This window comes from Porites lutea, chromosome 1, assembly GCF_958299795.1.
Source record: "Porites lutea chromosome 1, jaPorLute2.1, whole genome shotgun sequence".
Lineage (NCBI taxonomy): Eukaryota > Metazoa > Cnidaria > Anthozoa > Scleractinia > Poritidae > Porites > Porites lutea.
In genome coordinates this window covers 47,697,378-47,713,252 of record NC_133201.1, presented here as the reverse complement: position 1 = coordinate 47,713,252, position 15,875 = coordinate 47,697,378, and the positions used below count along the sequence as shown (strand labels likewise).

The 15,875-nt window shown below is 39.9% G+C and overlaps 1 protein-coding gene across 1 annotated transcript in view; it reads left to right on the top strand.

Annotated features, from left to right (window-relative positions):
* LOC140953131 (intersectin-1-like) overlaps positions 1-15,875 on the top strand; it is a 57,771-nt gene that overhangs the window by 29,478 nt on the left and 12,418 nt on the right. Inside the window, exons 24-37 of the mRNA XM_073402636.1 lie at positions 5,103-5,164; positions 5,473-5,538; positions 6,124-6,230; positions 6,970-7,042; positions 7,698-7,805; positions 8,028-8,126; positions 8,425-8,508; positions 9,411-9,494; positions 9,826-9,897; positions 10,780-10,926; positions 11,693-11,741; positions 13,567-13,639; positions 14,028-14,110; positions 14,524-14,607. Coding sequence (XP_073258737.1) covers positions 5,103-5,164; positions 5,473-5,538; positions 6,124-6,230; positions 6,970-7,042; positions 7,698-7,805; positions 8,028-8,126; positions 8,425-8,508; positions 9,411-9,494; positions 9,826-9,897; positions 10,780-10,926; positions 11,693-11,741; positions 13,567-13,639; positions 14,028-14,110; positions 14,524-14,607 — 1,191 coding nt within the window. The remainder of the gene's footprint in view (positions 1-5,102; positions 5,165-5,472; positions 5,539-6,123; positions 6,231-6,969; positions 7,043-7,697; positions 7,806-8,027; positions 8,127-8,424; positions 8,509-9,410; positions 9,495-9,825; positions 9,898-10,779; positions 10,927-11,692; positions 11,742-13,566; positions 13,640-14,027; positions 14,111-14,523; positions 14,608-15,875) is intronic.

Here is a 15,875-nt window from a genome sequence, read left to right as displayed (position 1 = left end):
TCACATGGTGTTATTTATTTCGTGTTCAATTCTAACTTTTGAGTCTGTTGACGAAATCTTATAGTCTTGCCATTCAAATGAAATCTCTTCAGCACCACTTTTGTTTGTGTATTGACGCTATTCAGGGCTTTAATGTCTTGGCCTGTTGCGATCAGTAGTATAACACGAATTAAGAGTTTTAAACAATGATAGCTTAATGTAACCCCTTTTGAAATAGAGACCTGTGGATTCTAAGACGAGCACGACTACGAGAACCAGATTTTCTCGATACTGAGTAGTGCGCGAGAGAGAACCAGCGTGAAAAGGTGATAGCCGTCGTCATTCTACTACGCTTTTTTGCGAGAATGTCGTAGCGGCGGAAACAAGTTATCAAATGCTAGAAGTCTCACCATTTTGCGATCGGGAGACACAGGGTCCAGAGGAGTTTCGTGTGAATAAATGAATTACTTATTTAAAGTCTCACCTTGAAAAATGTCTATACCTGTCGCTTAGCACGATTAATTAGCCCAATGGGATCTTTATGAATCTACTGTAAACGATTTCTTCGCTTCTTATCTGACCCAGATCAACTTTGTTGTTCGCCATTTTGAAAATCAACAACCGCAAACCATATCCTCGCTGGCGCACGGCACGTCTCCCGAAAAGTGACCGAAGACCGTCGCCCGAGTTAAAAAAATTTGAGTTTCTGGGATTCGAAAATCGGCCCCAAATTTGTTTCCTCCCTTTCCGTATTTTATACTGTAAGCCGATCTTGTGAGCCCTCAGTTTCTTGGTTTGCGGAATGTGTAACGAAACTGTAACGCGATCAAAGTAACCCATTCATTGTTTCAGAGGTTTTCGACGGGTTTTGATGTTCTAACGACAAACACATCTCCTCTGGCCCCTGTGTCGGGAGAGGGCTTAACCTCCTTCAGTAAAAATAACCAGGTTAACCTTGCAGGTGAAAAAATGTAAAATGAAGCTGTCCGGGGTGTCTATTTTTTTATATACGCAAAAACTTCAAGTCATATCTCGTCCTCGAATCTAAAGGTCTCTAATGTCTCCTTGTTGTGTCTTTCTCTGCAGGACGAGGACTTGAGATAACAGAAATGCTTTGGGATTTGCCTTCCTATAAATGAATAATCAGATCTTTTTAGATTTAAAATTGTTACTCTTGCTAAGAATTACAATCTGAGAGATTTATAGTTAATATTGTATATTTTTTTCATTGCGACCTGGCATATCTATAGACCATGGATAAATCGATGATCGTAATTTTACCAAAATTTAGTTGTAGCCAAGGATTTCGAACGACAGTTGTTTTATGCAGGTGGTTTTTGTGGTGGCTGTAGTCAAGAAGCTGTTAGTCGTTGTGGGGTTGTTTTCTGTTCAACTTTTATGAAAGTGTTATGGAAACGATGCGATAACTTTTACCTAAATTTTTAAAATTAAGGGGCAAAGCTACGTTTGACATTTTCGAAGAGAACGGTTAGTTTACACATTTCAGTTCATTAGTCATGTTAAGATTAGCTGTAAAAATTATACATATATTTTTTAGGCGAAGAGAAGTTCATTATGCGGAATATTATATGATATGAAAAACTGATGAAATTTTGCCAGATGTGTTCAATTTGTTTTGGTCAGTTTGGGCTCTGCTGTAATCTTATGAATTAACCTTATTTTTATCGGCCTTATTTCTACGGTTAGCGTAGTGTCAAATTAAGTTCCAATGTTCTAAAGTCTAAATGTAAGAACTGCATGATAACGAATAAAAATAACTTGCAATGCGTATGTGTTTGATGGTTTGTTCGTTCATTCATAAGTAATTCCCAAAGCATTTTCTTTATCTCTACCTCGCGCCTGTTGCAAAGGATTCAATGACAGAACTCGTCGGAGATTTATTGAAAAGAGATTCCCGTCTTTCCTTCGGTTTTGTTGTTAACCGACCCACTCCCCCTCTCCTCCCCTCTTTTTTTGTCACTGTGAACGAATCGAATCGTGTTATTTTCCCCGGAACCTTTGGTTAACGGTCAATATTTCTACATGGCAGTTGTGTTTGTCATTTATATTACATAAGTATTTTAGCGGGGAAAATCGCCCTCGATGACCGTCGAGATTCAAACATCTGTACTTGCACTGGAATAAGAAATTGTCCAAATTAGCTTGATGGTAGTAAATTGTCTCTCGTGTGTCAAGAGTCCTTTGTAACACTGAACTGTTACTTCCTCTTTCTGCAGAGCGCTTTTGTAAAATGGTCACTTCAATCAATCATAAGATGAGAGGACAATAGAGAGGAGAAGTCGTTACGTCACGTCGCCATGGTAGCAAAATTTCTGGATCTCAACAAACCGTGGCCCTGCAAATATGGCAGGGAGAAAAAAAGAACAAAATGAACAAAACTGTTCACTCAGGAACAAAACGGTAGCTCATAATTTTCTTCCATCGTTCGACAACGCAAATAGCCATCTCTGTCAAGAAACATTGTTGAGATCCAGAAATCTTGCTACCCTGGTAACCTGACGTCACGCTTCGCTCTGTTTAACGAGCCTATCAGATCTTGTAGCAAAGCCGTTTCTCGGTGTCAACGGTCATAATCGCGAGAAAACGGAGAAACGCGTGTTCGCAGCTTACAATTGTTTTGCTTTTGTGCGTCAAATGAGAAGGGGAAACGAAAACATGACAATGTAAACGCTCTAGTACCCTTTGTAAGGGAATCTACTGTTGGCTGAGTCGAAACGTATCGGTTTTTCAGCGTTGATCACAGGTAGTCCACTATTTCTATTCGAAGGCTGCTGAACAGGTGCATTCGTTTGGTTTCGACTGGTGCTTTACTTACCTTGGTAAAAAAGTTATTAGACTCACTCGAAATAATCAGGCCGTCGATTTTTTTCTTTTTTCGGAGGCGTATACTGAAGGCACAACTGCCAAGGAAATCTAAGAATATTAAGCATCTCGTATTGTGCCATATATTTCCACTTCCTTGACCAAATACAAGGAATAAATATTTTGGGCCGATTTTCTTCTTCCTCTCTCCGTAAGCCTCTCGGCTTTATTTTTACTATATTCATTAAAATCATTTGCTTGAATTGAATTAACTTTACTGTTACTGAGTCTAGTCAGTTGGTAGAAACTGAAATGCGGTAAGCAAACTATTGGTATAACGAGAGCCACTTGTTCTACTTGGATATCCGCCTTTTTCGCGAGAAGAATTTTACCCTCCAACCACCCCCCCCCCCCCCCTCCCGCCCCCGCCCCCCTCCCAAAAAAATCTTTTTGTCTTGTCTTGTCTTGTCTAAAATCCTAGGAAATATATTAAACTATCCAAATATTCTGCCAAAGAGGGCTTATTCGAATGGTAGCGTCAAACAAATTCCGGGTCCACTGATTTAAACGTTAGAGTGAGAAATGATCCTCCCATAACTTGGTCTCAATTGGAGCGAAATGATACATAATTTTTGATTGCGTTAGTCTATCTGCCATTTTTTTTTCGAGGTGGTGACCCTTGAGTGTGACAAAATTGTATGTATTTTTTTGTTTCAGATTTCTTGGTCAAAAATTTTAATAATCATGTTTTTACAATATCAAATTCCCGTCGATATTGTGACGTTTAAAACATCCGATGAGGAAATTTGCATCACATTTTTCATGAATATGAAAGATTTTGCTTTCACTGTGTTTTTAGGTTAAAAACAACAAAACTGAAAAACAAGCTTAATGTTTTCATCGGCTAAAATTACTTTTTATGTTTCCGTTAAAATTGTCACCGCTGTGTGGTTTTGTCGCGCGAAAATGTTTTGTTTTGAATAACATGGTTCAAATGCAACAACCGGCAACTCTTGCATCATTTTGGCCGCTCGCTGAAACTGAAAAAAATTTTAAATACGCTGGTTCTTGATACGTGTCAATTATGACTCAGTCCTATTTTTAACCAATTATAGGCTCTGAACCGTGAATAATATTCAGAAAATTTTGTTGAAACGTCCAGTTTTATTCTGTTGGTGCGATTTTAAAGATCTGCCGAGCCTTAGAGTATTGTACTATCTTCAATCGTTAGCGAGATAACTGTTGTTACACGTGATGGGTTTTAATCGCGCGGGATCGCCTCTGCAGTCTCGCGTTGCGAAGGCCTGTCGTAATAGCTTGCGAAACCTGAAAAACCAGTTTCGTCCGAAGAAACACAAAGTCGAGGTTATTCAAAGAGGAAACAATGGAAATACTTCCCAGGGTACGTAAGACGCTCAATTTTTTTGGAATGACTCTCCTTTAATGTTTTCGCTTGTGTATCAAATTTATGAATTTTATGGATCCTGATTTTATAATAAAGTATTTGCTGTCATCGGTTGGAATGGCAATTTTATGTGTCAATCGATGAGGACTCTGAAAACGTCTTATTACATTGAATATTATAATTTCTTAAATCTTCTTAACCGCGTTCCGCAAAGGTCGTTGTTCACGATTTACATTTAAGACGAAGGGTTTATCCAAACAGGCTTCGCCGGTTAAAATACTTCTTAGTATATGACGCAATTGTAAAATGATGATTTTTCTTTCCGACGGGGACATAAATATTTCAGTCTAGAGGTTGTGAATCTGTTTGCAAAATATATAGCTGTTAAATTGTCACAACATGGTTATATTTGATTGTTTAGCGGTATTTTTTTCTATTGCAGTCATGATTTGGCTTGCAATCTATTTTTGTATTGGGATGCGTCATTATATTGCAATTGATTTTTTCTGCATTTCTTTTTTATTGACTGTAATGAACCTATTTTCTTTCGACACGCTTTCCTATTCGCACAGGTACAATATCTGCAGTATTTTCTCGTATCGGTTTTAGTTTTTTAGTTTTAGAAAACTTCAGACGAAAGTGATGTATAAATAAATAAAAACTCTTCGCTTTTCTATAACACTAAAAACCTCAAGGCCGATATGAGAACTCTTTCTGTTTTTTGTATTCCAAAGACAGAAGCAGAATTTGGGCTGAGTTAAGCCATTATTCACGTTGATAATATCATTCCATGGCCTGTATAATGTATTGATTTGCTGCGAAAAGGACAGAGGGAAGTCACCAATGACAAGGGGCTATAAGTAACACGGCTGTGGTCTTTGTTTTCTCTGTTTAGGGACGGGGTCTTTTGATGCCAAAGTTTTGGCCTCTATGTCCACAACGGAACAACAAAGACAGGTATGGAAAGTTCGGTGGTGGTTTGAATTCATTGAATTTACGATGTGGGAAGAGAGGAGTGTTTTTTGAGCTTTTGGCTTGAACAGAAGTCTCTCTTCGCCCTTCATCCTCACTCCCTTTTCTTAACGCCATAGTCAGTGTTCAAAAGTTGCCTCTCCCTCTGTGATTTCCTCCTTCTTTCGCTCTCAACTATGGAAACCTTGCTTGCTGTCTTGTTTCTTTCTTTCTTTTGTTTGTGTGCGTGTCATTTGTCTTTTTTGTACTTTTTTATTCTTATCTTTTTGTTCAACCATTTTTTTCTGTCACAGAACGTCATATACGAGCTTATTAACACGGAGGAAGTTTACATGGATGATCTCAGTGCGACTTTGGAGGTCAGTAAAAGGGTTGAATGTGGGACCAGGATGGTCTTGTTTACTCTTTACATGGGCAAACCGGTCGGTTCACGATATTGGCAGCATACTGCTAAGCATCCCATTCAGGGATAATAGCGTTACTTTGCTTCCAGCAACATTCCACTAACCTGCGTAGCAGGCATAGGTTGTTTATTTTTTTTACAGCCCTAAAAAAACCCGGCGCCTGCTCCGCACGCTACATTTCACAGAAATTTAGGTTCTTCATGTTACAGAAACCGATAAGTGACATTCTAAGTGCACGTTAACACTTTGAAATTTTTTCCCTATTCAATTTGCTGTTTGCACGCGATGGGTGAATCTGAAATGAAAACATCCCAGCTCGACAGCGTGTCCGGAAATTCTGAATCCGGAATCTTAAGTGAATACTTTGTATCCGAATGAATGTTCTTTGTCCTACTGATGTGTGTTAACATCCTCATCCTGAATACCTTGAATTGAATGTAATAAATCCGATTCGGAGAAAATAACGTTATGAACCCGGAGAGATAAAACTGCGTTGTAAATCTGGCCTAACACTGTCTTGTCAATTGTTACATATGTTAGGTTTTCTACAACCCCTTGGCCGAGTCTGGATTGCTGACTGAGCAGGAACTTGTTACCGTGTTTATTAACTGGAAGGAGCTCATCTGGTGCAACATGAGACTTCTTAAGTGAGTATTTATACTGGGCAAAAATTCAGGGAGACTGGGCTTCAGCTTGTCGCACTAGGATTTCTGGGTAACCGCTATGGGCGAAGACGTCGATTATTTTAACAATTCGACTTATGTGACCAGTTTGATTAATGATTAGAGTTTATTATCATCAAATGACAACACACAACTAACGTTGACTTTGATGATAACTTCTTGACATGTTGCCGTTACATCATTCATTGTCAACAACAGTCACACTCAATATTACACTTGTCTGGACGATCAACATTTTAATAATGACACGACTCCTCTGTTCAAACCGTTTACAACCCGACAAGGAGACTGAGTATGATTATGACTTGTTTACACCGATGGTATCCCCCAGTCTTCCTGTCTACCTGTCAGCTAAAGGAGAGCGAACTCTGGGCTGAGTTGTTCGAGAGACGAGTAGCGAAATCGTTAGGCTTGTCACCATGGCAACCTGTTTGCTCAGCAACCGGCCGTCCAACAACTCGTAGTTTTACACTTCAAATGTGGCGCTTTTATGATCTTCTTCTCGTAGCTGAAAGCCATCGACAAATCATCACAAATCACAGATCAAACGCTGGTTATTCAAAATATTCAGAAATTCTAGCAACGAAAGCTGCCCCGGTTTTCCTGAAGTTTGAGATTGGCTAATAGGCTTATCTCCACCGTGTGACGGATTGCATTCATAATTAATTATAAACTTTATTTATCATCGTGATTTTGTTGTCAGGGCTTTTCTGATTCGAAAGAAGATGAGTACCAGTGTGGCTATTACATCAATCGGCGATATCCTTTGTGAAATGGTAAGATACTCCGTACTTAAACGAGGTTAACATACTAAGGACACTTGTAGCGAAACGTCAACTTATAACGCAATGCTGACCTGCCATTCCTCTCCATTGCGGTTTCGGAAGTTGTTTTTAGGGTCGTCTTTGTCTCAAGCAGGAATGTCAACAAGAAATAACGAGTCAGAGACCGATTTATTTCTCTAGAACGAACGTGAACTTTTGCTAGAAATAACCAGCGAGTACAAGAAATCTATTTTAATGGAAAGCGTCTGCTGGCAATTGCTTCAATCCAAATATTCTGATATGCTCACGCCGACCTGGTGGAACTGTTTATAGAACAGTACCCAAATAACTGGCCGCCATTTTTGGCCAGCCTTGAGCTTATGTCAAAACAAATCTAGAGTAAAAATCCATATATAACAACTTACATTATTCCAAGCTTTAAAAGGTTCTTCCCTACTTAAACATATTTTTTTTTTGGGGGGGGGGGGGGGGCGGGGGGGCGGGGGAAGGGGGCTGGGGTTGCAGTGACATTCTTCAGCATATTTTCTGCTTATATGTTTTTTTTCCAAACTAATTGATAATAATCTGACAGTCTGCATTCTCCTTATCTACAGTAAACTATTTTTGTATGTTTTTCTCCGATTTATTTGACTTTTCCTTTCTTCAGTTACCGCATCTGACGCCCTACGTGCGATTCTGTAGCTGTCAGTTGAAAGCTTGCCAACTTCTGCAAAACAAGACTGAAACAAACCCAGAATTCAAACAGCTGGAGAAGGTAAAGCTTAAACGAGCCCCAAAGTTCACTCTACTAACAATTTCTTTTACAAAAAATGCAGTGCCCTAACCGATGAACTTTTGTATCGTTATTTTGTTATATCGTTCGTAGCAATTGTATTTCTTCGAGTAGGCGCTAGGTATCCATTAAGCTGGTTGAATGAATGGTAATTTACGGCTCAACAATATTTTCTTGTTATATCTTTTATGTTGTTTTTAACAGAAATGCATTGCAGATCCTCGAGCCAAAGGTCTTCCTCTCAGCAGCTATCTGTTAAAACCTCTCCAGAGAATTTGCAAATATCCTCTTTTAATCAGAGAGGTGAGGTTTATACCCTTCTTGTCAAAAACAGTCATCTACTTGTTAACTTTTCCGATGACCTTCGTGAGTTTCAAATCTATAAAACTTATACTGAAAAGAGTTAAAGTTTAACTTACCTTTACGAGTTAATGTTGCAGTGCCCTATTGAAAACCACATTATGTGACATAGGCCATCTGTAAAAAGAACTTTCTTCTTATTATTTTTATTATTATTGATCTCCAAACAGTCAGCAATTGCTCTCAGCCACGTGCAGAATAGGGTTTAGGGGTCTAATATAGTGTTTGCCTTTGTCATTAGATTTTAAAGTACACCCCTGAGAATCACTTTGACAGGGTGAACTTAGAAACTGCGCTGGAGAAAGCTGAAGAACTTTGTCAACAGGTACGAAAACCCCGATTAGACATATGCGTTCTTGACTAAGTGTGGGGTCAAGATGGCTGATTATGATTGGCCAAGTTTTATGCGGGATTGAGACGAAGTATCGCTGGGGTGAGCTCGGGAAAGATCCCGTGCGGGTCAGATAGGCCTGCAATATCTTGGTCGCGCGGGTAGCCAATCAGGTTACAGGATTCGCTTGACATCTTGCCCGTTCACGGAGGTCTTTCTTGCTCACTTGCATGTATGGTTTATTTAGTTTACTGTCGTATTAAACTGATTTATAGCTCGCAATAGACCGTTCCCGCATTCCTGTGAACAAAGGCACCAACCCGAGGCCTGGGATGATATGACAATGATGTGTACGAACCTTTCCACCCAAGCTTTGACCTCGTTTCACCAGGGACTTCAGCGAAACGACGACAACGGTGACGAAAACGTCTCATAAAACTGATTCCGAGTTCTTACTGTTTCAAAATTCATCGCTCTTATTCCATGCCGTTCAATTTGACAAATGTTGGTAAAATTTTCCGTAGTTGAATGCTGTCTGTATCTAAGGGCCTGTTTACATGGAGTGGGGGACCCCGGTCTAGTGGGGTTGGTTTCTTTTGTTTTCACGCTCTAGGGGACACAAAACAAAAGAAACCTACCCCACTAGACCGAGGTCCCCCACTCCATGTAAACAGGGTCTAAGTTTAAGAAAAGAAAAGGAAAACCATTGTCTTGTGCTCACGTCCTCCACACGACGTGAAATTAGGCGGGTTAAGGAATACGGGGAAGTTCTATCTGCAATCGTATTTTCCTTGTCGGAGCATTTGGTAACGAACGACCTCGAAACGTCTGAGAACACACACTTCACCGAAAATCAGGCTAAACACAGCGGTGTTTTATACTTTGTTTTCCCACAGGTTAACGAAGGTGTTCGTAACCAAGAAAACACAGATCATTTGGAGTGGCTTCAAGCACATGTCAACCTGGAGAGTATCGGAGAGGTGCGTAATCGGTTTTTATCGGCCACATCCTCTACAATTTACTGCGATTTACGTGATATGGAGCGGAACCAACTTCTACTTTTTGCTTATAAATTTTGCTGGGCTAACTTAACAGTAGAAAAAAGCATCAGTTTCATTTATACTCAATAATGACGAAGTTTTTGAGCTAGCGGAGTCATATTTACCTAATATATGATACATAGAAAGTCCTAAACTTTTCACCTATCATCGTGAGAACGGTTTTAACATTTTGAAATACAAAAATGTTCTCCCTCCTGTAAATCCATCTCTTTTAATCGTTTTATTTATGTCGGTGTTGTTTACTCTACAGCGTTTGTTTTTTAACTCAACAACAAATTGTCTGGGACCGCGAAAGCTGTTACACTCTGGAACACTTTGGAAGGTAATTAATTTTCACCATTTAAGGGGGAGTATAATTATGCAACAGTTACTCTCCATTTTCGTTTTCACTGAGTAATCCTTGGCATGGTTCTGGTTCAGGTAAATGAAAACGGTAGACAGCAAACGATGACAGAGAGAGCATTTTTATTGGTTAAGCTTACGAAGGCCCATCATTAGCTTTTTAACTGCATACGATTGAGTGGACCCAAGGTTAACCCTCATGGCTCGAAAAGTCTGTTTGCCTAAGTGAGCACTACTTGTTTCGTCCGCCATTTGCTGAGAGCTCAAGACGGAATGGGGTAGACCAGTCAGTTTCCCCGTGAGAGTTTGAGAATTGCGTTCGATCGGCCAATCAGGTTGCTGATAAAGAAAGTGACATCATAGATAACAGCTTTACTAGCCCTCTAATTCTAGCAGTCCCTTTGCTTTTAGATTATTTGTTTGATCGTTAATCCAGCCAAAAGCTGCGTTGTTCACCTCCGTTTTCAGAACCATTTATGACTCCCCTTCAATTTCACAGTAGTTTTGAGGGAGTTATCATAACTCCAAAAATGGCCCAGTGAAAAGTTGAGGTACAGGATAACCCCTTTTATGGGGTTACTTTAACTCCTAATTTAACTCCAAATTTGGGGTCATTTTCACTCCTCAATAACTAGGGTGATTTTTACTCCTGAAAAAGAGTTCTTTAAACTCCTTTTTGGAGTTAAAATAACTCCCCCAAAAATTACTCCACTGTAAGGAGTTAAATTAACCCCACTAGAGGAGTTATTATAACTCCTTGAAAATTACCGTGTTGTTAGCTGTTCTTGCGAGTTAACCAACCCATTCCAAGATATGCCTATCTTATTCAAGAACTGATGTTTATTACATTCCTTGATTTCAGGTCAAGAGCGGTAAAGAGCTCAAGGCTTTTCTCTTTAACGATTTCCTCATGTTAACACGACCTCAAAGCTCCATTACTGGAAGTCTATCTAAGAAGATCGGATTCGAGTCGAATGAACAAGACGTGATGTACTCCATATACAGGAAGGTAACTCTACGCTGTTCTACATAACCGTGACCATTGTAGCATTTGCAATGGTTTGAACCCAGGCGTTTGGTCATAAGTAGGTGGAATATGATTTTCTAGGCGTAGGATAGTTGGTTAAAGTCCTTGTGTCACCAACAGTCTTCTTACCCTGACAATTATATACTAGAACTTGCAAATCAGTATGACCTAACAAACGCCCACTCCCAAATGAGCGCCTCTTATCTAATAAATGTCCTCTCTACGTTGTTAAAATTGTATTAGACGCCCATCTCTAATAAACGCCTCTGTCTAATAGACGCCCCTCTATGAGAATTACTCCAAGGTACTAAGAATTAGCAAAAGGGAGCAAAATCATTCAATTCATTCAGTTACTTTGCGTATTTCATCTTGTTCAATGTTACGTTTAAAGTAAGGATAGACTAACGATGGCAGCACAATAACCCTGAGCGAGGATTCTGACATCGATGTCGGAATTTGAAAGAGCGATATGGATCTCTAGACGGTCTAGACGTATCAATTGATGGATCGGACAATCCGCTATTTTAAAACTATCGCGATGTTTTCACCAAAAGCATACTAGTTTTGTTGAGCTTCTTGCATGTGAGAATAAACGCCTCCCTATCTCTTTCAAACGCCTCCCTCCCATCAATTAAACGAGCCCGCTTGGACCCCTAAAATTAAATAGACGCCGCGGGCGTTAATTAGGTCATTTACAGTATCCTAAAAATCAAGAGGCCTAACTGGTCTTTCTCTTCTTTATCTACAGCCTATAATCCTGAATGAAGTGATTGTCAAGCGAACTCAGGAGATGAATAGTAAGTTGAAAAAAGTAGGGTGTGTGGCCATGTTACTGTGCCCAAACAACGTTGTTGCTTTCTTCTCTATATGCCAATACTCCCCATTGTCAGGGTACCACAACGTGGCTCCTCCTATATGCTGTGGTTTACTTTTATCCTTGGTTTAAATTTTATTTTCCTTTGTTTCAAAGTAATTAACATTCATTATTATATGGCTACAATAGTACGCGCGGTCTGATTGGCTGTTTTCTTGTAATGACCGTTCATTACTAACTAGGTGTCCAAGGCATATACAATCTGTGTTTAACTTGATAGTGGACATCCTTATGGACATCCATGATATGATCAATTGACAGCTGTCATAAAGAGCATCCGCTCAACAGTGTCACTTGACTGTATCGCGGGCTAAGGTGTACAACTCATTGAGGTGAAGTGTTCTTTAAAGTTATCCGCTGATCAGTTGTTGGTTTTAATTGATCGCAAGTTCAGGTCCATAATGAAAATGCCATGTATATATAGTTTACGTCATAGAAAGTGCGGCCTATAAGGGGTTATGTTCACGAGTTGTTTGTGTCAAAACCCGAACGAGCAAGGTACGAGCGAGTGAGGGCCTTTGGCATTAGCAACGAGTGAATATAACCCCGTACAAAGCACTTTCTATGACGTGAGCTGTTTATTACACATATCACGAGAATTTTCACGGAAATAGTTTTCTTAATTTAAAACATGTTACTGAGAGCAAATCACAAATAGTAGAGCCAAATGCAAATTTAATAGTAATGGCAAATCTCGTAGCACATCCTAAGTCCTCATCATGCTTAACAGAACCAACAGAAAATGCACTTACACAAGTTTAAGCTAGTAAGCACGTTACAAAAGACAGACCTCAGCGATGTGGGCTCGTATCATTGTTCTCCGTCTTTCTTTCGAACTTGAAGTAGAAAATTGGCGATTAACACGTCGAGATCTCTTCCATCAATATTTTCCAGCTCTCTCGACGGCTCGTTCCTTGAAAATAAAAACGTTTTCAACAAAGAAACACCTCTCTGTGTTTTGCTTCATGTGTTGTTGTTTTCTTGATGCTGCACAAACCCTTCTAAGGAGTAACCAACCGACACAAACCCGTTATAGCTTTCCTTCGTTCCCACCGTTTTCTGAAGAAAATTTGTAGGCGCCGCTAAAAAGCCGCCAAATCTGGAAAGCCATTTGAATGCAAACGGTTAACGACTCTGATTGGCTCAAAGGCATTTATGCTGTCGTTGATTGGTTATACTTCCACACGTTAAAAAACCTGTACGCCATTTTGATTGGCTGTATAAGCTTTTCTCACATGTGAAAATAAAGCGTAAAGATTTGTACAAATAAACTTTACGGAATAAAATTCTCGTGATACGCGCAATAAAATAACTTATTAACCTCGTCCGTTCGGTCATTACAAGGAAATCTCAGGCCTCGGCCTTAGTGTATTGACTTCGCTGTCGCTCGGTCAATACATCAAGGCCTCGGTCTGAGATTCCCCTGTAATGACCTCATTCTCGGTTAATAAGTGGTATACTACCATACCCAGAAACAAAGGAAAATAAAATTTAAACCAAGGATAAAATTAAACCACAACATATATGTTGTAGTTATTTTTTTATCTCAGGTAATTTTTATGTTTTTCTTTGTTTCAACTTCATTAGCATACATTACCATACCGAAAAACAAAGGAAACATAAAAATAACCTGGGATAAAAAATTAACTACAACAAATACGTTTCATAGAAAGAGTGGGTGAATTGATGGTGTGTATGATATCTAGCGTCGGAGAACGACTGATATTGAAGTTTTTTTTTCTTTTCAGCCGAAGAATATGTGTTTCATATATCGCATATTGATCAGACTTACTCCTTCCGAACTGAAACAAAAACTGAAAGGTACTTATTGCACGTCATTATTTTATAACCTAGCCGACTAAAGCTATATATTTTATGTTATTAACTGCACTTTAAAATTATTTTGGAACATTTAAAGTCTTTACCTCATCGACCAAACAGTCACAATCGGTGTGTTTAGATTTCGAGCCTTCAAATCAAAATCATGTTAGCCTGGGACCAGGCTCCTTGGTGGGAGAAAGGGAAACATCGGCGAACGAAGGCTTTGTCCCTCGCCATCTCCTCGCGTTTTTACTTCCTCTTCCTCCATAAGCCTGTTCACAGAATCATGTCAAGTGGCTATTTCTACCTAACATTGGCTAGCAATATTACCTAATGCGAGCAAGTACAAACTCGAATGTGAGGTGCTAATAATGCCTTTATTCAACAGAAATCGGTGGATGGAATTCATCGAGAAAGCGTCAGAGACTTACATTGAAACTGAGCGGGAATTAAGACAAAAGGCTCACAGAGGTACGTTAAGCGAAATGCATGTCCACCAGTCTGTCTACCTGTCTCTCTGTATGTCTGTTAGCCTGTCTTTGTGTCCGTCTGTCTGTCTGTCTTCGTGCCTGCCTGCACGTCTGTCTGTGTCTGTCCGTCTGTCTCTCAGACTACCTACCTGCCTTTGCGTCTGTCTGTGTCTGTCTGTCTGTCTGTCTGTCTGTTTCTGTCCGCCCGTCTGTCTTTCTGACTAGCTACCTGCGTGCCTGCACGTCTGTCTGTGTCTACCTGTCTGTCTTTCTGAGTACCTGCCTTAGTGTCAGTCTGTCTGTCTGTTTGTATGTCAATGTGTGTCTAAAAAAACGCATAATTGCTCTTGAATTTTCGACTTGTGTGGGTGTATTTTGTTTAACCTTTTCGACATTCATTTTGTTAATCCTTAGCGCGTTCAATCAAGACCGGAGGAATAGGAAAACTCAAAGTCACTTTTATAGAGGGTGTTGATTTAATTGCCTCTGATCCAAATGGTGAGTCCTCAGTTGAGAGAGTTTAGTCACTGCTTAAGTAAAACGCATTTGCAAGGTAAGTCTACTAGAAAAATCTAACGAACGCATAGGACTGGAGGGCCTCAAAAAAACGTACCTACGGGGCTAAAAACACTTCTGGAAAAGAACTGAATTTAAAAGCCCGCTCGCGTGACAGTAGCCTGAGAAAACAGCCGACATTTCGCGACGCTACCACTGGTTTCCCCGCCAAATGACGTCTTAGAAACTAGCGCAGAAATTCCATACTGATGACGCGTCACTACCCAGATCTGGGTAGTGCGTCTGATTGCTTGAATCAAATTTCCCACGCGGCACGACCAATCAGAAGCACTACCCATATCTGGGTAGAGACGCGTCATCGGTATGGAATTTCTGCGCCCGTTTCTCACACGTCATTTGGCGGGGAAACTACTGGTAGCGTCGCCAAATGTCGGCTGTTTTCTCAGGCTAGCGTGACAGGAGCATGCAAGATAGTCCCATTCTCCTCTGTAGCCGTGTAAAGTATAGAATGTCTGAGTATGAGGTTTTGCAGCGAAATCAATTGTTGATGTGTGTCTTGGATATCAATTAATGATGTGCAAATAGTTGTATAAAAAGTGAGCAACCGCCTTGTACTCGTCTCCTGTTCCCTGTATCAAAAGGTTGGCGCTGCGCCCAGTCTTCCTGCGAGGAAGCCGGTGGAAACTCATAAATAATAATACCTAGAATAAAAATTACACTTTATGAGCCTAAACAGTACTACAAGAAAGTAGTATGCAGTAGCTTTCATTTGAATAGTCTCATTTTGAGATCTGTAACTAATAAACAAGTTTTCCAGGGGAAAGTCGCTGTTCATTTGCTTCCATTATTTACTTTGTCCATTCTCTAGTCAAATCAAATCCGCGAATTGAGCAAAGTCTCGTTTCCACACAGAACATTAACCACGGCGGCGCTATTTTTTGTATAATTGTTTCTAAATGGTATTTTTATTTAGACAATTCTATTATCGCTACGAGCGATTTTTTCTTTTGTGTCAGATCAGTCAGACGTTGGTCGCCACCTTACAGCGGTTGGTCGGCTATCCGATAAGAAATATAAAAGCTTTACACTTCTTGGTCCATTTCCTAATCAAAACACGACGATAACGTCTGAATTCCTTCGAGAACAATGACCACGACATTAATTTCTAAACCTCAACACCCGCTGGATATATCACCTGCACAACTGAAAACCAAGCACTGTGTAATACCTTAAATTTTCTTGACCTCCAT